At 38.8% G+C, this 22,815-nt stretch overlaps 4 protein-coding genes and 1 long non-coding RNA gene across 5 annotated transcripts; all 5 read left to right on the top strand.

The window, feature by feature from the left end:
• The first annotated feature begins 6,800 nt into the window (after positions 1–6,800).
• On the top strand, positions 6,801–7,451 carry LOC136281938 (probable T4-type lysozyme 2). The gene has a single exon (XM_066168977.1). The coding sequence runs from the start codon at positions 6,801–6,803 to the stop codon at positions 7,449–7,451; it is 651 nt and encodes a 216-aa protein (XP_066025074.1).
• A 2,408-nt stretch (positions 7,452–9,859) lies between these two features.
• Positions 9,860–10,510, top strand: LOC136281937 (probable T4-type lysozyme 2). Its single transcript, XM_066168976.1, has one exon. The coding sequence runs from the start codon at positions 9,860–9,862 to the stop codon at positions 10,508–10,510; it is 651 nt and encodes a 216-aa protein (XP_066025073.1).
• A 2,381-nt stretch (positions 10,511–12,891) lies between these two features.
• On the top strand, positions 12,892–13,539 carry LOC136281936 (probable T4-type lysozyme 2). Its single transcript, XM_066168975.1, has one exon. It carries the CDS (start codon positions 12,892–12,894, stop codon positions 13,537–13,539), a length of 648 nt encoding a protein of 215 aa, XP_066025072.1.
• Positions 13,540–15,122: 1,583 nt separating this feature from the next.
• On the top strand, positions 15,123–16,146 carry LOC131793811 (uncharacterized). Its single transcript, XR_010717941.1, has 2 exons — positions 15,123–15,830; positions 15,985–16,146. It is a non-coding gene; the product is annotated as an uncharacterized lncRNA (long non-coding RNA).
• A 1,627-nt stretch (positions 16,147–17,773) lies between these two features.
• Positions 17,774–22,744, top strand: LOC131793299 (uncharacterized). The gene is made up of 2 exons (XM_059110704.2): positions 17,774–18,576; positions 19,680–22,744. The coding sequence occupies exons 1-2, from the start codon at positions 17,907–17,909 to the stop codon at positions 22,427–22,429; spliced, it is 3,420 nt and encodes a 1,139-aa protein (XP_058966687.2). The 5' UTR covers positions 17,774–17,906; the 3' UTR covers positions 22,430–22,744.
• Positions 22,745–22,815: the final 71 nt, after the last annotated feature.

The following is a 22,815-nucleotide window of genomic DNA, read 5'->3' as shown; positions in this document are numbered from 1 at the left end:
GACAAGGAATGTTATTGATTGCATGCATTTTTTTGTCGACAAAACGAGTGTTTTGAAAGCTCACAAGAAGGTCCTATTAACTTTTTACACCATAACAATAAAAAATTTTAGTGAGTGACAGTGACAGTGACAGTGACAGAAAGTGACAGTAACGTTTTAATCGAACGAACGAACGACAAGGAATGTTATTGATTGCATGCATTTTTTGTCGACAAAACGAGTGTTTTGAAAGCTCACAAGGAGATCCTATTAACTTTTTACACCATAACAATAAAAAATTTTAGTGAATGACAGTGACAGTGACAAAAAGTGACAGTAACGTTTTAATCGAACGAACGAACGACAAGGAATGTTTTTGATTGCATGCATTTTTTTGTCGACAAAACGAGTGTTTTGAAAGCTCACAAGGAGATCCTATTAACTTTTTACACCATAACAATCAAAAAATTTTATTTCCCTTTTTTCTTACAAAGTCTGGTCAACTTGGTGAGATTAAGCTCACTGACACATATGTTGTCATCTTTCACAAGAACCACAATGCCATGATCATGATCACCCGGTGGATAGGTTCCAGTCTCTATACCTTGTGGAACTGGAAGTTCTCGTTTAAAACCGTCCCGAATATTATCCTTACCAAATTGAAGATTCTCTCCATTTCTAAACCCCCCTATCTTCTGGAAAAGTAATTCGCAATAAAGTTCTTTGGATTTTTTGCAACCTTTAAGACACTCATTGATCTCATCAGAGACAATAAACAGACATAACACCACCTTCCTAAGAATGACCACACCAAATACAATTACTCCAGCTGAAATGAGAAAGAGTTTGAAGTGCTAAACCACTAATCACTGATTCACAAGCTGATTGGTTGAAAAAAATCATGCGACTGTCATGCGACCTTGAAAACAATAGACAAGTTCAGACTTTCTGGCTATTTACTGACGCATTGTTGGAGCCTTCCTGTTTTTCCGAGAATATCACGCACTGAGGCCATTTATCGAACGCTTCTTGCTTACTTACTACCACATAGTGAAAAACTGCTTTTATACCCCCCTAAAAATATAAATTTTATGATTTTAGAAAATATATATAATTTTAATGACAGTTCTGTAACTCATAGTGGCCTTTTTAAAAGAGGCTTGAAACCGGTAAGAACTAAAATTGGAAATTAATTTCTCTTCACCCTAAAAGCAGACAAACAAAGTTCGTGGGTGGGGAGGGTTGGAAGAGTGGGCTAGCGTGGAACTGAGAGACTGGTGCAGAGTTGATATTGAAACATTTTGTTCATCTGCGCTTGCATGAGAGAACATTAAACAAGATATCAACTACGAGTCATGGAGCGGAGAGAGATTCTTCTGTTACTTGTTTTCTCGTGCGTCTTCCTCAAATGTTTTGTCCAAGCTGAAAAATGTGACCCAAAACCATCGATCAAACAGCATGAAGGCTACAAGCGATGCGTGTATCTTGATACACGCGGAAAGAGAACTATCGGCTATGGCTTTAACATGCAAAAGGATGGCGCAAGAGAAGAATTTATCAAAGTAAACCCGAGAGAGCAATACCAAGGTACAGCAGACAAGGTATTCAACACGTTTTTAAAGAGCCCTTTAACTAAATGGAATAAAGAATGTCCTTGCTGCTCCATATACGGTGAAACATCTAAATATTCCTGCGTTCCTTGCCTCGACGATGAATACATCGAAAGGCTCCTGGACAGCAGCTTGAAAACGGCCATTGTTGACGCTGAAGTTGTGATCGGCAAAAGCACTTTCCACGCTCTTTGTTGTTCTGTGCAGAATGCCGTAGTCGACATGGCGTATAATCTTGGCCGGACAAACTTTAAAAAGTTCAAAAAGTTTAAAGCTGCGATCGAGAAAAGAGACTGGGATAGAGCAGAATATGAGGCTAAGGATTCTAGATGGTGTGGGCAAGTCAAGACTCGGTGCACGAACATCTCCAAAATCATTAAAGCTGGATGCTGATTTAAACAAAACACTGGCCATGGTATACTAATAATCTCACAAATAACTCAGTTTGTCACTATAAATCCACTATTTGTATTCAATTTTACCATGTTTCCTACTTTAAGAGAGCATCGAGCGTTCATGTACAAGTATTAGTCCTGACACTCCTATATATACATTTAGCTGTTTTGTAGTTCTTCCGGCGCATCACCCGACATAACACCTTCAATTTTGTTGGAAGACGGAAACGAGTACGGCCAGAGGAGGAGATGAAAAGCCTTACTGTTTTTATTATATATTCTGTTTGTTACTTTATTCCCAGTGATTGCATTAAATGGCACTCGAGCGAAACTAAACTTGGCAGTGAACGTTGTCATTTGCATCAGAGTCCGTACAGTTCTGATACACACAAGTTTAACTTACGAATGTAGTATAGTGGCTCACCGGCAATTTGAACGAAGATAAAAGTGAAACGTTTGCTTAAATTTCTCTTCCCATATTTAAATTAACGCGTCTGACTTGTTTTTTTACTAAATATCAGCGGGGTTCATTATCTATGTATAGACGCACTGTACATAAAGGATGGTAAAGATGAAATCTGTGTTGAGCAGATTTTCTGAGAACACCGTAAGGTATAATCATCTGCTTCTTCAACGCTATTTTCAGTGTAATTTTCTACTTTTTGTATCGAGCTACATCTCTTAGAGACACCATAGATCTCTGTCCCTAACCCGTTCGTAGTTTATTGTTGTTGAGTTAGGGGAGGGGTAGGGGAGGGGTAGATGCGCGGTTGCTAGGATACTGACATTGATCTCCTGATTAGATCACAGTCACAGCGTCCATCTGAAACGTGGTACACGTACGGAGCGATTCAGACCGAAAACATGAATACATCAGGAACAAACAGATCGGGCTTAGTCTCCGCCTTAGCTATCTTTTCACGGTCGCTTTATTTTTTTATTTTTTTATGACGTTCAGAAAACCCTCCTCTCGGATATGATGAGGGATGTTCAATATTCATCTACTTCGTACTTCGAATTAGTCTCTACTAAATATAGGTTAATAAAGAGGTTTCTATCTTTGAGCAAAATTCAACTCAATAAGACCAAAGGTATAGGATATCTACCAGTTCTTGGTTGTTATTCCAAAAGGAAATACCCCTTGAAAACAACTGGCATTACAAGTATTTTTTTCGTTCCCTTAGCTCTACAAAGATAAAACGATAGAAATTCCAGTTATGAGTAATTTGCGGCGTTATTTGGTTCAACCTTATTTAATTGGTTATCTTGTAACCCAAAATAGGGAAATCAACGGAGAACGGACAGTAACATCGAGGCCAAGCTCTATCCAGAAGTCCTCCAGATACAAACAGGCTGGCGGAGGAGCTTTTATTCCTGTGACGCTCTTGGTGGAAGGACCACAGCGTTACAAATAATTTGTGCTAGAAAAATTGCGCTTTACTCTTCCAGAATGCGAGAATGTCGAGGAGATGCATGTTGAATGTTTGAAATAAACGAATATTTTTAATGGTATCTTACGTCCAGTCCTTATTAGCGAATTTTGTTTCAGCTTAGTACTGCATTACAACATGGCCACCACAAAAACAAAAAAAAACAAAATCAGCTTCTTGTTTCCAGCACCTCTCGGCCAAATTTGCTTTTTTCCGGTTTTGATCTCACCCAATCACAAAGCTCAAAACCGATATCCAGAAATGGCTATGGCCCGAACTGATTTTGTTCATATGCGCTTGCATGAGAGAACATTAAACAAGATATCAACCACGAGGCATGGAGCGGAAAGAGATTCTTCTGTTACTTGTTTTCTCGTGCGTCTACCTCAAATGTTTTGTTCAAGCTGAAGAATGTGATCCAAAACCATTGATCAAACAGCATGAAGGCTACAAGCGATGCGTCTATCTTGACACAAGCAAAAAGAGAACTATCGGCTATGGTTTTAATATGGAAAAGGATGGCGCAAGAGAAGAATTTATCAAAGCAGACCCGAGAGGGCATTGCAAAGGTACAGCAGGGAAGATATTCGACACGCTTTTAAAGAGTCCTTTAACTGAATCCAATAAAAAATGTCCTTGCTGCTGCAGATACAGTGAACCATCTAAATATCCCTGCGTTCCTTGCCTCGACGATAAATACATCGAAAGGCTCCTGGACAGCAGCTTGAAAACGGCCATTGTTGACGCTGGAGTTGTGATCGGCAAAAGCACTTTCCACGCTCTTTGTTGTTCTGTGCAGAATGCCATAGTCGACATAATCTTGGCCGGACAAGCTTTAAAAAGTTCAAAAAGTTTAAAGCTGCGATCGAGAAAAGAGACTGGGATAAAGCAGCGTACGAGGCGAAGGATTCTATATGGTGTGGGCAAGTCAAGACTCGATGCACGAACATCTCCGAAATCATTAGAGCTGGATGCTGATTCAATCAAAACACTGGCCATGGTATACTAATAATCTCACAAATAACTCAGTTTATCACTTTAAATCCACTATTTGTATACAATTTTACCATGTTTCCTACTTTAAGAGGGCAACGAGCGTTCATGTATAGGTATTAGTCCTGACTCACCCATGTATATTTAGCTGTTTAGTAGTTCTTCCGGCGCATCGACCGACATAACACCTTCAATTTTGTTGGAAGACGAGAACAAGACGGTCAAAAGGGGAAGTGAAAAGCCTTACTATTTTTATTATATATTCTATTTGTTGCTTTATGTCCAGTGATTGCATTAAATGGCAAACTAAACTTAGCAGTGAACGTTGTCATTTGCATCAGAGCCCGTATAGTTCTGATATACACTTATATAGTCCAAAGTTTAACTTACGAATGTAGTATAGTAGCTCACCGGCAATTGTAATGAAAATAAAAGTGAAAATTTGCTTAAAGTTCTCTTCCCATATTTAAATTAACGTGCCTGACTTGTATCTTTTACTTAAATATCAACGGGGGCCTAGACGCACTGTACGTGAATAATGAATTCAATTCTGATGGACTACCCTCAGTGGAAAAGTAGCTAATATCTTTCAATTGTTTATATTTATGTTTTTAAGGTTGAAATTCCATCTCTTAAATGGATAAAAATTGAGGCTCAGATTAAGAAGTGGTTTTTCTTCTAAGTTTGGACTTAAAAAAGCAGTAGGTTTACGTGCCATGTATTGTCACTTGGGTCAAAAGGAGCGTGGGAAAGCGCTTTTTCTATCAAACATTTCTGCAAGGTAAACCCATCTTGATAAAAAAATTTTCATGAGGCCAGCTGGAGCTTTTGTTTACCAATTAAGTCGCGAATGAAAAGAAAAGGAACAAAATTCCAAATTTTTCAAAATACACGGAATGGGAAGTACTATTTTAGTGATACGGAACCCGTCATGTAAAAATACACATTGTGCGACCGTTGAAAGGTCAAAACCAAGTTTGCGAGATCAACACAATCACTCTCGAGGCGCAACCGAGTGAGTCTGCAACAAATTTTGACCACTGTGGTGACGAAAATCGTTGTCGATAAAAGTACAAAAAAAAAAAAGGCGCTACTGGTTGCAATACCGATATTTTAGCTCTCAGTTGTATTTATATCTTTGTTGAATATAATTATGAACGTTCTCCATAAGGATGGTAAAGATGAAATCTGTGTTGAGCAGATTTTCTGAGAGTATGTTGAGGAAGTACACAAGTTTAAACCTGAGTACCGTAAGGTTTAATCATCTGCTTCTTCAACGCTTTTTTCATTGTAATTTTCTATTTTTTGTATCAAGCAACATCACTTAGAGACGCTAAGGATCTCTATCCCCAACTCTTTCGTAGTTGACTGTTGTTGCCTTAGGGGAGGGGTAGATGCGCAGTTGCTAGGATACTGACATTGATCTCCTGATTAGATCACGGTCACAGCGTCCAACTGAAACGTGGTACACGTACGGAGCGATTCAGACCGAAAACATGAATACATCAGGAACAAACAGATCGGGCTTAGTCTCCGCCTTAGCTTTCTTTTCACGGTCGCTTTATTTTTTTATTTTTTTATGACGTTCAGAAAACCCTCCTCTCGGATATGATGAGGGATGTTCAATATTCATCTACTTCGTACTTCGAATTAGTCTCTACTAAATATAGGTTAATAAAGAGGTTTCTATCTTTGAGCAAAATTCAACTCAATAAGACCAAAGGTATAGGATATCTACCAGTTCTTGGTTGTTATTCCAAAAGGAAATACCCCTTGAAAACAACTGGCATTACAAGTATTTTTTTCGTTCCCTTAGCTCTACAAAGATAAAACGATAGAAATTCCAGTTATGAGTAATTTGCGGCGTTATTTGGTTCAACCTTATTTAATTGGTTATCTTGTAACCCAAAATAGGGAAATCAACGGAGAACAGACAGTAACATCGAGGCCAAGCTCTACCCAGAAGTCCTCCAGATACAAACAGGCTGGCGGAGGAGCTTTTATTCCTGTGACGCTCTTAGTGGAAGGACCACAGCGTTACAAATAATTTGTGCTAGAAAAATTGCGCTTTACTCTTCCAGAATGCGAGAATGTCGAGGAGATGCATGTTGAATGTTTGAAATAAATGAATATTTTTAATGGTATCTTACGTCCAGTCCTTATTAGCGAATTTTGTTTCAGCTTAGTACCGCATTACAACATGGCCGCCACAAAAAAAAAAAAAATCAGCTTCTTGTTTCCAGCACCTCTCGGCCAAATTTGCTTTTTTCCGGTTTTGATCTCACCCAATCACAAAGCTCAAAACCGATATCCAGAAATGGTTATGGCCCGAACTGATTTTGTTCATATGCGCTTGCATGAGAGAATATTAAACAAGATATCAACCACGAGTCATGGAGCGGAAAGAGATTCTTCTGTTACTTGTTTTCTCGTGCGTCTACCTCAAATGTTTTGTTCAAGCTGAAAAATGTGATCCAAAACCATTGATCAAACAGCATGAAGGCTACAAGCGATGCGTCTATCTTGACAAAAGCAAAAAGAGAACTATCGGCTATGGTTTTAATATGGAAAAGGATAGCGCAAGAGAAGAATTTATCAAAGCAGGCCAGAGAGGGCATTGCCAATGTATAGCAGAGAAGGTATTCGACATGTTTTTAAAGAGTCCTCTAACTAAACATGATAAAACATGTCCTTGCTGCTGTTGCAAAAACAGTGAAACATCTAAATATTCCTGCGTTCCTTGCCTCGACGATGAATACATCCAAAGGCTCCTGGACAGCAGCTTGAAAACGGCCATTGATGACGCTGAAGTTGTGATCGGCGACAGCACTTTCAACGCTCTTTGCTGTCCTGTGCAGAATGCCATTGTCAGCATGGCGTATAATCTTGGCCGGACAAAGTTTAAAGACTTCGTAAAGTTAAAAGCGGCGATCGAGAAAGGAGACTGGGATAAAGCAGCTTACGAGGCTAAGAATTCTAAATGGTGTGGGGATGTCAATACTCGATGCACGAACATCTCCGAAATCATTAGAGCTGGATGCTGATTCAATCAAAACACTGGCCATGGTTTACTAATAATCTCACAAATAACTCAGTTTATCACTTTAAGTCCACTATTTGTATACAATTTTACCATGTTTCCTACTTTAAGAGGGCAACGAGCGTTCATGTAGAAGTATTAGTCCTGACATACCCATATATATTTAGCTGTTTAGTAGTTCTTCCGGCGCATCGACTGACATAACACCTTCAATTTTGTTGGAAGACGAGAACAAGACGGTCAAAAGGGGAAGTGAAAAGCCTTACTATTTTTATTATACATTCTATTTGTTGCTTTATGTCCAGTGATTGCATTAAATGGCAAACTAAACTTAGCAGTGAACGTTGTCATTTGCATCAGAGCCCGTATAGTTCTGATATACACTTATATAGTCCAAAGTTTGACTTACGAATGTAGTATAGTAGCTCACCGGCAATTGTAATGAAAATAAAAGTGAAAATTTGCTTAAAGTTCTCTTCCCATATTTAAATTAACGTGCCTGACTTTTATCTTTTACTTAAATATCAACGGGGGTCTAGACGCACTGTACATGAATAATGAATTCAATTCTGATGGACTACCCTCAGTGGAAAAGTAGCTAATATCTTTCAATTGTTTATATTTATGTTTTTAAGGTTGAAATTCCATCTCTTAAATGGATAAAAATTGAGGCTCAAATTAAGAAGTGGTTTTTCTTCTAAGTTTGGACTTAAAAAAGCAGTAGGTTTACGTGCCATGTATTGTCACTTGGGTCAAAAGGAGCGTGGGAAAGCGCTTTTTCTATCAAACATTTCTGCAAGGTAAACCCATCTTAATAAAAAAATTTTCATGAGGCCAGCTGGAGCTTTTGTTTACCAATTAAGTCGCGAATGAAAAGAAAAGGAAAAAAAAATTCAAATTTTTCAAAATACACGGAATGGGAAGTACTATTTTAGTGATACGGAACCAGTCATGTAAAAATACATATTGTGCGATCGTTGAAAGGTCAAAACCAAGTTTGCGAGATCAACACAATCACTCTCGAGGCGCAACCGAGTGAGTCTGCAACAAATTTTGACCACTGTGGTGACGAAAATCGTTGTCGATAAAAGCACAAAAAAAAAGTGCTACTGGTTGCAATACCGATATTTTAGCTCTCAGTTGCATTTATATCTTTGTTGAATATAATTATGAACGTTCTCCATAAGGATGGTAAAGATGAAATCTGTGTTGAGCAGATTTTCTGAGAGTATGTTGAGGAAGTACACAAGTTTAAACCTGAGTACCGTAAGGTTTAATCATCTGCTTCTTCAACGCTTTTTTCATTGTAATTTTCTATTTTTTGTATCAAGCTACATCACTTAGAGACGCTAGGGATCTCTATCCCTAAATCGTTCGTAGTTGACTGTTGTTGAGTTAGGGGAGGGGTAGACGCGCAGTTGCTAGGGTACTGACATTGATCTCCTGATTAGATCACAGTCACAGCGTCCAACTGAAACGTGGTACACGTACGGAGCGATTCAGACCGAAAACATGAATACATCAGGAACAAACAGATCGGGCTTAGTCGCCGCCTTAGCTTTCTTTTCACGGTCGTTTTATTTTTTAATTTTTTTTATGACGTTCAGAAAACCCTCCTCTCGGATATGATGAGGGGATGTTCAATATTCATCTACTTCGTACTTCGAACTAGTCTCTACTAAATATAGGTTAATAAAGAGGTTTCTATCTTTGAGCAAAATTCAACTCAATAAGACCAAAGGTATAGGATATCTACCAGTTCTTGGTTGTTATTCCAAAAGGAAATACCGCTTGAAAACAACTGGCATTACAAGTATTTTTTTCGCTCCCTTAGCTCTACAAAGATAAAACGATAGAAATTCCAGTTATGAGTAATTTGCGGCGTTATTTGGTTCAACCTTATTTAATTGGTTATCTTGTAACCCAAAATAGGGAAATCAACGGAGAACGGAAAGTAACATCGAGGCCAAGCTCTACCCAGAAGTCCTCCAGATACAAACAGGCTGGCGGAGGAGCTTTTATTCCTGTGACGCTCTTGGTGTAAGGACCACAGCATTACAAATAATTTGTGCTAGAAAAATTGCGCTTTACTCTTCCAGAATGCAAGAATGTCGAGGAGATGCATGTTGAATGTTTAAAATAAACAAATATTTTTAATGGTATCTTACGTCCAGTCCTTATTAGCGAATTTTGTTTCAGCTTAGTACCGCATTACAACATAGCCGCCACAAAAAAAAAAAAAAATCAGCTTCTTGTTTCCAGCACCTCTCGGCCAAATTTGCTTTTTTCCGGTTTAGATCTCATCCAATCACAAAGCTCAAAACCGATATCCAGAAATGGTTATGGCCCGAACTGACTTTGTTCATATGCGCTTGCATGAGAGAACATTAAACACGATACCAACCACGAGTCATGGAGCGGAAAGAGATTCTTCTGTTACTTGTTTTCTCGTGCGTCTACCTCAAATGTTTTGTTCAAGCTGAAAAATGTGATCCAAAACCATTGATCAAACAGCATGAAGGCTACAAGCGATGCGTCTATCTTGACACAAGCAAAAAGAGAACTATCGGCTATGGTTTTAATATGGAAAAGGATGGCGCAAGAGAAGAATTTATCAAAGCAGGCCAGAGAGGGCATTGCCAATGTATAGCAGAGAAGGTATTCGACATGTTTTTCAAGAGTCCTCTAACTAAATGTAATAAAACATGTCCTTGCTGCTGTTGCAAATACAGTGAAACATCTAAAGATTCCTGCGTTCCTTGCCTCGACGATGAATACATCGAAAGGCTCCTGGACAGCAGCTTGAACACGGCCATTGTTGACGCTGGAGTTGTGATCGGCAAAAGCACTTTCCACGCTCTTTGTTGTTCTGTGCAGAATGCCATAGTCGACATGGCGTATAATCTTGGCCGGACAAGCTTTAAAAAGTTCGAAAAGTTTAAAGCTGCGATCGAGAAAAGAGACTGGGATGAAGCAGCGTACGAGGCTAAGAATTCTATATGGTGTGGGCAAGTCAAGACTCGATGCACGGACATCTCCAAAATCATTAAAGCTGGATGCTGATTTAAACAAAACACTGGCCATGGTATACTAATAATCTCACAAATAACTCAGTTTGTCACTATAAATCCACTATTTGTCTTCAATTTTATCATGTTTCCTACTTTAAGAGAGCATTGAGCGTTCATGTATAATTATTAGTCCTGACACTCCTATATATATATTTAGTTGTTTGGTAGTTCTTCCGGCGCATAACCCGACATAACACCTTCAATTTTGTTGGAAGACGGCAACGAGTACGGCCAGAAGAGTTTGTTACTTATTCCCAATGATTGCATTAAATGGCACTCGAGCGAAACTAAACTTGGCAGTGAACGTTGTCATTTGCATTAGAGTCCGTACCGTTCTGATATACACTTATATAGTCCAAAGTTTAACCTACAAATGTAGAATAGTGGCTCACCGGCAATTGTAATGAAAATAAAAGTGAAACGTTTGCTTAAATCTCTCTTCCCATATTTAAATTAACGTGCCTGACTTGTATTTTTTACTTAAATATGAACGGGGGTCTAGACGCATTGTACATAAATAATGAATTCAATTCTGATGGACTACCCTTAGTGGAAAAGTAGCTGATATCTTTCAGTTGTTTATATTTATGTTTTTAAGGTTGAAATTCCATCTCTTAATTGGATAAAAATCAAGGCTCAGATCAAGAAGTGATTTTTCTTTTAAGTTTGGACTTAAAAAAGCAGTAGGTTTACGTGCCATGTATTGTCACTTAGGTCAAAAGGAGCGTGGGAAAGCGCTTTTTCATCAAACATTTCTGCAAGGTAAACTCATCACATTTTCATGGGGGCCAGCTGGAGCTTTTGTTTACCAATTAAGTCACGAGTGAAAAGAAAAGGAAAAAAAAATTCAAATTTTTCAAAATACACGGAATGGAAAGTACTATTTTAGTGATACGGAATCCGTCATGTAAAAATACATATTGTGCGATCGTTGAAAGGTCAAAACCAAGTTTGCGAGATCAACACAATCACTCACGAGGCGCAGCCGAGTGAGTCCGCAACAAATTTTGACCACTGTGATAACGAAAATCGCTGTGGATAAGAGTACAAAAAAAAAAAAGCACTACTGGTTGCAATACCGACATTTTAGGTCTCAGTTGTAATTATATCTTTGTTAAATATAATTATGGACGTTCTCCATAAGGATGGTAAAGATGAAACCTGTGTTGAGCAGATTTTCTGAGAGCATGTCGAGGAAGTACACAACTTTAAACCTGAGTACCATAAGGTATAATCATCTGCTTCTTCAACGCTTTTTTCATTGTAATTTTCTATTTTTTGTATCAAGCAACATCACTTAGAGACGCCATGGATCTCTATCCCTAACTTGTTCGTAGTTGACTGTTGTTGAGTTAGGGGAGGGGTAGATGCGCAGTTGCTAGGATACTGACATTGATCTCCTGATTAGATCACAGTCACAGCGTCCATCTGAAACGTGGTACACGTACGGAGCGATTCAGACCGAAAACATGAATACATCAGGAACAAACAGATCGGGCTTAGTCTCCGCCTTAGCTTTCTTTTCACGGTCGCTTTATTTTTTTATTTTTTTATGACGTTCAGAAAACCCTCCTCTCGGATATGATGAGGGATGTTCAATATTCATCTACTTCGTACTTCGAATTAGTCTCTACTAAATATAGGTTAATAAAGAGGTTTCTATCTTTGAGCAAAATTCAACTCAATAAGACCAAAGGTATAGGATATCTACCAGTTCTTGGTTGTTATTCCAAAAGGAAATACCCCTTGAAAACAACTGGCATTACAAGTATTTTTTTCGTTCCCTTAGCTCTACAAAGATAAAACGATAGAAATTCCAGTTATGAGTAATTTGCGGCGTTATTTGGTTCAACCTTATTTAATTGGTTATCTTGTAACCCAAAATAGGGAAATCAACGGAGAACGGACAGTAACATCGAGGCCAAGCTCTACCCAGAAGTCCTCCAGATACAAACAGGCTGGCGGAGGAGCTTTTATTCCTGTGACGCTCTTGGTGGAAGGACCACAGCGTTACAAATAATTTGTGCTAGAAAAATTGCGCTTTACTCTTCCAGAATGCGAGAATGTCGAGGAGATGCATGTTGAATGTTTGAAATAAACGAATATTTTTAATGGTATCTTACGTCCAGTCCTTATTAGCGAATTTTGTTTCAGCTTAGTACCGCATTACAACATGGCCGCCACAAAAACAAAAAAAAACGAAATCAGCTTCTTGTTTCCAGCACCTCTCGGCCAAATTTGGTTTTTTTCCGGTTTTGATCTCACCCAATCACAAAGCTCAAAACCGATATCCAGAAATGGTTATGGCCCGAACTGACTTTGTTCATATGCGCTTGCATGAGAGAACATTAAACAAGATATCAACCACGATTCATGGAGCGGAAAGAGATTCTTCTGTTACTTGTTTTCTCGTGCGTCTACCTCAAATGTTTTGTTCAAGCTGAAAAATGTGATCCAAAACCATTGATCAAACAGCATGAAGGCTACAAGCGATGCGTCTATCTTGACACAAGCAAAAAGAGAACTATCGGCTATGGTTTTAACATGCAAAAGGATGGCGCAAGAGAAGAATTTATCAAAGCAGACCCGAGAGAGCATTGCCAATGTATAGCAGAGAAGGTATACAACACGTTTTTAAAGAGCCCTTTAACTAAATGGAATAAAGAATGTCCTTGCTGCTCCATATACGGTGAAACATCTAAATATTCCTGCGTTCCTTGCCTCGACGATGAATACATCGAAAGGCTCCTGGACAGCAGCTTGAAAACGGCCATTGTTGACGCTGGAGTTGTGATCGGCAAAAGCACTTTCCACGCTCTTTGTTGTTCTGTGCAGAATGCCATAGTCGACATGGCGTATAATCTTGGCCGGACAAGCTTTAAAAAGTTCAAAAAGTTTAAAGCTGCGATCGAGAAAAGAGACTGGGATAAAGCAGCGTACGAGGCTAAGGATTCTATATGGTGTGGGCAAGTCAAGACTCGATGCACGAACATCTCCGAAATCATTGGAGCTGGATGCTGATTCAATCAAAACACTGGCCATGGTATACTAATAATCGCACAAATAACTCAGTTTATCACTTTAAATCCACTATTTGTATACAATTTTACCATGTTTCCTACTTTACGAGGGCAACGAGCGTTCATGTACAAGTATTAGTCCTGACACACCCATATATATTTAGCTGTTTAGTAGTTCTTCCGGCGCATCGACCGACATAACACCTTCAATTTTGTTGGAAGACGGGAACAAGACGGTCAAAAGGGGAAGTGAAAAGCCTTACTATTTTTATTATATATTCTATTTGTTGTTTTATGTCCAGTGATTGCATTAAATGGCAAACTTAACTTTGAACGTTGTCATTTGCATCAGAGCCCGTATAGTTCTGATATACACTTATATAGTCCAAAGTTTAACTTACGAATGTAGTATAGTAGCTCACCAAAGTGACAGTAACGTTTTAATCGAACGAACGAACGACAAGGAATGTTATTGATTGCATGCATTTTTTTGTCGACAAAACGAGTGTTTTGAAAGCTCACAAGGAGGTCCTATTAACTTTTTACACCATAACAATAAAAAATTTTAGTGAGTGACAATGACAGTGACAGTGACAGAAAGTGACAGTAACGTTTTAATCGAACGAACGAACGACAACGAATGTTATTGATTGCATGCATTTTTTTGTCGACAAAACGAGTGTTTTGAAAGCTCACAAGGAGGTCCTATTAACTTTTTACACCATAACAATAAAAGATTTTATTTCCCTTTTTTCTTACAAAGTCTGGTCAACTTGGTGAGATTAAGCTCACTGACACATATGTTGTCATCTTTCTCAAGAACCACGATGCCATAATCATGATCACCTGTTGCATAGGTTCCAGTCTCTATACCTCGTGGAACTGGAAGTTCTCGTTTAAAACCGTCCCGAATATTATCCTTACCAAATTGAAGATTCTCTCCATTTACAAACCCCCCTATCTTCTGGAAAAGTAATTCGCAATAAAGTTCTTTGGATTTTTTGCAACCTTTAAGACACTCATTGATCTCATCAGAGAGAATAAACAGACATAACACCACCTTCCTAAGAATGACCACAACAATTAACAAACACAATTACTCCAGCTGAAATGAGAAAGAATTTGAAATGCTAAACCACTATTCACTGATTCACAAGTTAGCTGATTGGTTGAAAAAATCATGCGACTGTCATGCGACCTTGAAAACAATAGACAAGTCCAGACTTTCTGGCTATTTAGTGACGCATTATTAGTGTCTACCTGTTTTTCCGAGAATGTCACGCACTGAGGCCATTTATCGAACGCTTCTTGCTTACTTGCTACCACATAGTGAAAAACTGCTTTTATACCCCCCTAAAAATATAAATTTTATGATTTTAGAAAACATATATAATTTTAATGACAGTTCTGTAACTCATAGTGGCCTTTTTAAAAGAGGCTTGAAACCGGTAAGAACTAAAATTGGAAATAAATTAAAACCAGACAAACAAAGTTCGTGGGTGGGGAGGGTTGGAAGAGTGGGCTAGCGTAGAACTGAGAGCCTGGTGCAGAGTAGACATTGAAACATTTTGTTCATCTGCGCTTGCATGAGAGAACATTAAACAAGATATCGACCACGAGGCATGGAGCGGAAAGAGATTCTTCTGTTGCTTGTTTTCTCGTGCACCTTCCTCAAATGTTTTGTTCAAGCTGAAAAATGTGACCCAAAACCATCGATCAAACAGCATGAAGGCTACAAGCGATGCGTGTATCTTGATACACACGAAAAGAGAACTATCGGCTATGGTTTTAACATGCAAAAGCATGGCGCAAGAGAAGAATTTATCAAAGCAGACCCGAGAGAGCAATACGTAGGTACAGCAGACAAGGTATTCAACACGTTTTTAAAGAGCCCTTTAACTAAATGGAATAAAGAATGTCCTTGCTGCTCCATATACGGTGAAACATCTAAATATTCCTGCGTTCCTTGCCTCGACGATGAATACATCGAAAGGCTCCTGGACAGCAGCTTGAAAACGGCCATTGTTGACGCTGAAGTCGTGATCGGCAAAAGCACTTTCCACGCCCTTTGTTGTTCTGTGCAGAATGCCATAGTCGACATGGCGTATAATCTTGGCCGGACAAACTTTAAAACGTTCAAAAAGTTTAAAGCTGCGATCGAGAAAAGAGACTGGAATAAAGCAGAATATGAGGCTAAGGATTCTAGATGGTGTGGGCAAGTCAAGACTCGGTGCACGAACATCTCCAAAATCATTAAAGCTGGATGCTGATTTAAACAAAACACTGGCCATGGTATACTAATAATCTCACAAATAACTCAGTTTGTTACTATAAATCCACTATTTGTATTCAATTTTACCATGTTTCCTACTTTAAGAGAGCATCGAGCGTTCATGTACAAGTATTAGTCCTGACACTCCTATATATATATTTAGCTGTTTTGTAGTTCTTCCGGCGCATGACCCGACATAACACCTTCAATTTTGCTGGAAGACGGGAACGAGTACGGCCAGAAGAGGAGATGAAAAGCCTTACTGTTTTTATTATATATTCTGTTTGTTACTTTATTCCCAGTGATTGCATTAAATGGCACTCGAGCGAAACTAAACTTGGCAGTGAACGTTGTCATTTGCATCAGAGTCCGTACAGTTCTGATAAACACTTGTATAGTTCAAAGTTTAACTTACGAATGTAGTATAGTGGCTCACCGGCAATTTGAACGAAGATAAAAGTGAAACGTTTGCTTAAATTTCCCTTCCCATATTTAAATTAACGCGTCTGACTTGTTTTTTTTACTAAATATCAGTGGGGTTCATTGTCTATGTATAGACGCACTGTACATAAAGGATGGTAAAGATGAAATCTGTGTTGAGAAGATTTTCTGAGAACACCGTAAGGTATAATCATCTGCTTCTTCAACGCTATTTTCATTGTAATTTTCTACTTTTTTTTATCAAGCTACATCACTTAGAGACACCATGGATCTCTATCCCTAATTCGTTCGTAGTTGATTGTTGTTGAGTTAGGGGAGGGGTAGATGCATAGTTGCTAGGATACTGACATTGATCTCCTGATTAGATCACAGTCACAGCGTCCATCTGAAACGTGGTACACGTACGGAGCGATTCAGACCGAAAACATGAATACATCAGGAACAAACAGATCGGGCTTAGTCTCCGCCTTAGCTTTCTTTTCACGGTCGCTTTGCTTTTTTTATTTTTTTTTATGACGTTCAGAAAACTCTCCTCTCGGATATGATGAGGGAATGTTCAATATTCATCTACTTCGTACTTCAAATTAGTCTCTACTAAATATAGGTTAATAAAGAGGTTTCTATCTTTGAGCAAAATTCAACTCAATAAGACCAAAAGTATGGGATATCTACCAGTTCTTGGTTGTTATTCCAAAAGGAAATACCGCTTGAAAACAACTGGCATTTCAAGTATTTTTTTCGTTCCCTTAGCTCTACAAAAATAAAACGATAGAAATTCCAGTTATGAGTGATTTTTTTCATTGCTATTACCAAGAGAGCAATAATGGGACTCTTTTTATTCCCTGTACCAGCCCGAATGGATTTTAATAACTGTTGTATCATATTAGGGTAGTCAAAGAAGACAGCCAAATATCATCCAAAGAGAGCGTCAAAGTCCCGGCCATAATTTTTATTATTTTTTTTTACCTCGATCATACGATTAGTGAGGGAACTATCTAACATGCCGGAAACTTATGAAAATAGGAATTTAGAAAAATATCTGGTCAAAAGAATTAAAAATCTTTACAAATCGATATTTTCTGTTAAATATAACGACGTTGAAACTTCGGTGATACAAGTCCATTGTTTCAAATCTTTGTTTTCAGACGATTTAGAAGAAGAATTTAACGCAATACTGAGCAATTATACCCCCTGACGCTTCCCTTTATATCCAATTATAAATTTATCAAGCATAAACAATACAACAGACATTCTCACCAAAGAGTCGTGCGTTCACGCTGGGCGCGGCGAGAGAAAATTCGTGTTTATGGCTTCACGAGAAAAACATCAACTGCGTATCTGCTATTATGTGCAATCGAGAACGAGCGCCGCTTTTATGTCTAGCCATGTGGCTTATTAAGAAACGATTTGTCTCGTGATCGTAGATTGCATCGATATTCCATTTAAGCATATTACGGAAGAGTTTATAAATTTCCCAACATGCTCGAGTGGTGGTGCTAAGTCACGCTTCAGCCGACATCAAGGCTGACATGACATTTTAACAATTTGAATTTTTAGCGCGACTCCACCATGTGCAAATTTTGTCTTTTCGCTTTCCCAAGGCGATCAGATTGCTTTCAGTTTCATTTGTGAGTCATGGCTTTTCTGGAGTAATCATGAAGCCAACTGAAAGAATTTTGGCAGTATTTGTGCTGTTCGGAGTGTACACTTCTATAAGTTGTCGAGTCTGCGATCTCTCCATCGATAGTTTTGCGTCCGAATTTGTTCTGAAACGCTGTGCATTTTCTTTCCACGAAAAATCCGAAACTAAATACATTGGATTTGAATTCCGACTGACAGAAAGCAAGGAGACAAGACACGCTTTGGAAACGGTGAAAACAAATTTTCGCGAGTTATCGTACAGTCCTTTGACGCGTTGGAACGGTAGCTGTGATTGTAATGAAGTACCATGTTTGAATGAGGAACAATTGAAAAATTTGTTTATTTCAGGCGTCAAACAAGCGTTTGAAGAAGCGAAATGGAGAATTCCATTTATGTCAGGGTTGTGCTGTTCTGTTCAACGAGCTTTAGTGGAGATATTTTATCGTTTGGACGAGAAACAACTAGCACGTTTGAAGAAATGTACTTTGAATGAAATTGACACGCGTAAGTGTACGGCATACTTGACTAATGAACTTCGCCAGACGGAATGGTGTGATAGTTTTAAAACAAAATGTGAAAATGTCATCGGTCGTATTTTTAGAGGATGTGAGGTGACAGAGAGGAGGAAAAGGGATATTGGTATCAAACATACTTCAATGTGTGGTCCATCTGCTTGCTATCAAGGTAAAAGCATTTAAATATCGCTATTAATTTCATTGAATTTTACATAAGCTTTGTTTACAACAGGTAGCGTTCTCCGTAAACAAATTAAATTCGCTTCCGACTGCGAGAGCTTTGCAATTTTGTGGTTTACATGGAATCTGCGATTGTTATTTTTGAAAATGGTCATGCTGAAACACAATATTTGAAAAAATACGTAAAATATCGTATCTTTGGTTTCACTTAGCTTGCCAAATTATCATCTGTGCTCTAACAATATTCCGTCGAACGATGGCGAGAGCTTTCATTTATTCGATGTCCGTTAATTCAGAGACGTGCGAAAATTCCTGTGTAAATCTTTTTATTGCTTGCCTTTTAAAAGTTTTTAATCTTCACTTCGAGAGGATTAAAACGTTTTGCTTAGGGCAATAAAGGGATCTTTAAAAATGCTGAATGCTTTTTGAAGATATGTGCCTCTTTCGAAACGGAAAAAGATTTTGTTTTTAATCGTCAAAATAGCACAGTATTTGCTTCAAATGTAGAAGAGGTACTCCAGATTTTGAGCGAGAAAAATTTTGGTGAAGAGTTTAATTACGTCGCTAAATGCCTGATGTGTCACTTGTCATAAAACTGATTTGCCACATGACTTGTAAAATCTGAAGACAAAAGCCTAATTAAAAGCGAATTAATTATATAAATCGTTGCTAAATTGCGATTTTGATAACATCAAACGACAGCCTCGGAGTGCCAAAATATGGCGGATAATGAGTAGTGCGAAATACATATTTTTTTCCGGCTGTATTAATGTGGAAGGCTGTCTGCCGTCTTTTGACTATTCACAACACAGTTTTTTATTTGTGTTGGTCGAGTTATGTGGAACGAAAAGAGGTTTACATCAACCATTTCATAAGTGCACTGAAGTACCTTTTTTATCCTGAGGATAGTAGTGAACAATCAGTATCAATGCTCATTTGCGAGAATTGGCTGTCTTTTCGATCTTGGCACGACAAAATACTTGTGCCTTGGTATTGCTTCTACATGTGTCGCAGTATTTTCAAAGTTATATCGTAGTGATTTTCTTGTAACACATTGTATGTATGTGTGTTTTATTCTTTTTTTTTTCGCAGGGAAAGTGTCAGTTTTGTCGACACCTCTGCTGAAAGTCGAAGGTACTTCTTATCTTGGACTTCACGATTTCGCTAATACACCGTCGCAAAGCGTAGGCAGTTTGAAGCTGGAGCCGCTTGTATATAAAGCCAGTCTTAACTCAGTGGCAGCGATCAATTCAGGTTCTTCAGATATTTCCCGAAGTGCGGAGGTTTATGAGTTCGCCTTCAGAGTTTCAACTGAAACCGTATTGCAGACGTTTCCCACCCCCTCCCCCCGCGGTTCATGGACATCACCCGCCATAGTGGAGTCTAATGCACAGTCCTTGTCACCTTTCACACCTGTCAACATGACATCGTTAGTGACAACTAAAGAGGTAGTATCAAAAGAGAGCACAATATTTACAAGGGCACATAACTCCACTGTCAGATTTCCTTCAAGGAATGCTGCCCAAGAATCTCAAAGCCCTACGACAGCCTCTTTCTGGAATGGCACATCGGCGAGAGAGCTTTCTACATCAAGGACGTACTTAGTGCCACTTTCGCCGAGGCGCACAACAAGAGAGGCAAATAAGCACACATCTGAGAAATCGAGCGCTGTATCGTCAGCATACCAAAGCACTAACTCTGAGGAAGTGCGTTCCGTTGGATCCACATATTTGACGTTCCCAGTACCTATTAGCACTGTGCAGAATGTCAGCTTTTCTCCTAAACTGAAAAGTTCTTTCCTACATTATTCATCGCTGCCTTTTCCAGTGCCGCCACCATTGCCTTCAATTTCATTATCATCTTCATCAGTCCTGCATTCAACCCCCTTCATGTTGTCACGATCTTCAGCGTCATCTGTGTTTATAGCATCACAGTTACTGCCAAGTTTGGAAACACATCTGTCGTCATTTTCGCATTTGCCTTCAAATTCATCGTCTTTGTCACATCTAAGAATGACTTCATCATCGCATTCGACGGCGTCGTCATCAACATTTTTATGCTGTTCCCCCTGCTCTTCTTCTGCTTCCTTCTTCTCCTCTCCCACCTCTCTCTCCTCCCTCTCTTCCTCCTCATCGTCCTCTGCCTCTCTCTTCTTTCCTTCCCCTTCTATCTTTTCCTCGTACCCCTTTTCTTCGTCATCTGCTTTCTACTTCTCTTCTTCTCACCCCATCCGCTCCTCCTCCTCCTCCTACTCCTTCTCTTCTTCCTCTATTTCAACATTTCTCTCTCCGTCATCATCATTATCAGTGTCGTTGTCATTATCATCATTGTCATCATCATCATCATCGTCATCAATCACAACAACAACTCCTCTAATGAAATCATCAGTAATCCAATCAGTATCAGCACCAACTTCATCACCAATATTTTCATCGTCATTCTTGTCATCATCATCATTATTGTCATCATCATCATCATCATCAATCACAACAACAGCTCCTCTAATGAAGTCATCAGTAATCCAATCAGTAATCCAGTCAGTATCAGCACCAACTTCATCACCAACGTTTTCAGCGTCATTCTTGTCATCGTCATCATTATTGTCATCATCATCGTTGTCATCATCAACAACTCCTCTAATGAAGTCATCAGTAATCTACTCAGTACTAGCACCAACTTCATCACCAACATTTTCATCGTCATTCTTATCATCACAGCATCTAAGAACAAAACTATTACCACCGACTGCACAATCGACAGGATCATCAACGACGACTTCAAAGAAAACTTTATTATCAACAAATTTAGTGGTTCTATGGTCATCGATATCCGATGTGAAACGTTCCTTAGATTTGACTTCGCCCTTATCTTCATATTCTAAACATACTTTTATAAAGAAAACCTTTATTAATGCTGAAACCTCAAAACGCGATTCTTCGCAAGGAGAAGGCGTTTACTTCTCCCACGCGAAAACAGGACTCACTCTCTCCAGCATTCCTCAAACGTTAATTGCGACGCCTTCAAAACCAAGCACAACTGTACCTGCCGTCACTGACACATTTCTGATGAAATTTCAGGGAAACTGTAGTTTTATTTCCAACAGGGAAGAATTCAAGTATACCTTTGTAACTGCTTTGACCGAATTTTTGCCGATTTCAAGATATGATGTTATAGTCTATGACGTCAAGTGCGGTTCGGTGGATGTTACTTTTGGGTTGCAAGGTCACAACAGTAATTTAACAGAAAAACTGTGGGCGATGATAGCAAACGAATCAATTGTGTTTACCTACAATGGGACGCAGTTTGTTGCATTTTACTTGAGACAAATCATAACGCCATCGTCCATAACTGTCACAGACCCCACCACGCCTCCTTCGGTTCCAACCGGGACCTCCACCAAACACGGAAGAAAAAGGATCGTGTTTATAATATTTGTGTTGATTGGTTCAGTATTTGGAGCATTGTTTATTTTCTGCTTGGTTGTATTTGTAGCCAAGTTCTGTACCTGCTGCCAGAAAACTCATAGAAAATTCCGCGTGCATCGAAACGTTCGCATGCAAGCTCCCTTTGAAACTGAGTTGAAACGTTTTGTGGCGCACAATAATATTCTCCAAGGAGTTAACTTTTACGGAGAATTAACTCAACTGGAGGAAATCAGAAAAGATGTTGAGCTTGAAATTGTCGAAGATGACATCGATGAGGAGCTTTCCGAACTAAGTCCCCTTGCAGACACAAATATTGGCTTGTTAAATAGTTATAATCACACGAATTCTTGCCAACCAAAAGAGCACAAGTTTGTCTTTGATGACGCTGGCTCTTGTTCTAGTGTGGTCTTTTACTAAAGCACTTTCATATGGATGCTATTTTGTACAGATTTAGAAACATTTGATTGGGTGTTTCCAAATTGCAGGCTCAGTCTAAAGCCGCTGGTGTTCCGATGCACCCACTGATCGCTGGTGCATAGAAACATCAACAGTCGGAGACTGAGTATATTTTTAAACATAATTACAAAACTTTGTTGCGAAGCTTTGATTACTGAGGAAAAAAAAGAATCTAACCGTAAAATAATATAACTTTTTATCGCCCTAGATGATTTTGTGTAAGATTTCAGGGGCAAATTCAAAATGAACTGTTTTACTGCAACATAATACACAATACAGTCATTTTATTTTACTTTGTTTGTTTTACTTGATCAACGGCGCACCCTTACATAATATTCCGTCCTTCA

The sequence above is a fragment of the Pocillopora verrucosa genome, chromosome 6, assembly GCF_036669915.1.
Source record: "Pocillopora verrucosa isolate sample1 chromosome 6, ASM3666991v2, whole genome shotgun sequence".
NCBI lineage: Eukaryota > Metazoa > Cnidaria > Anthozoa > Scleractinia > Pocilloporidae > Pocillopora > Pocillopora verrucosa.
This window is presented reverse-complemented; position numbering and strand designations above follow the sequence as displayed.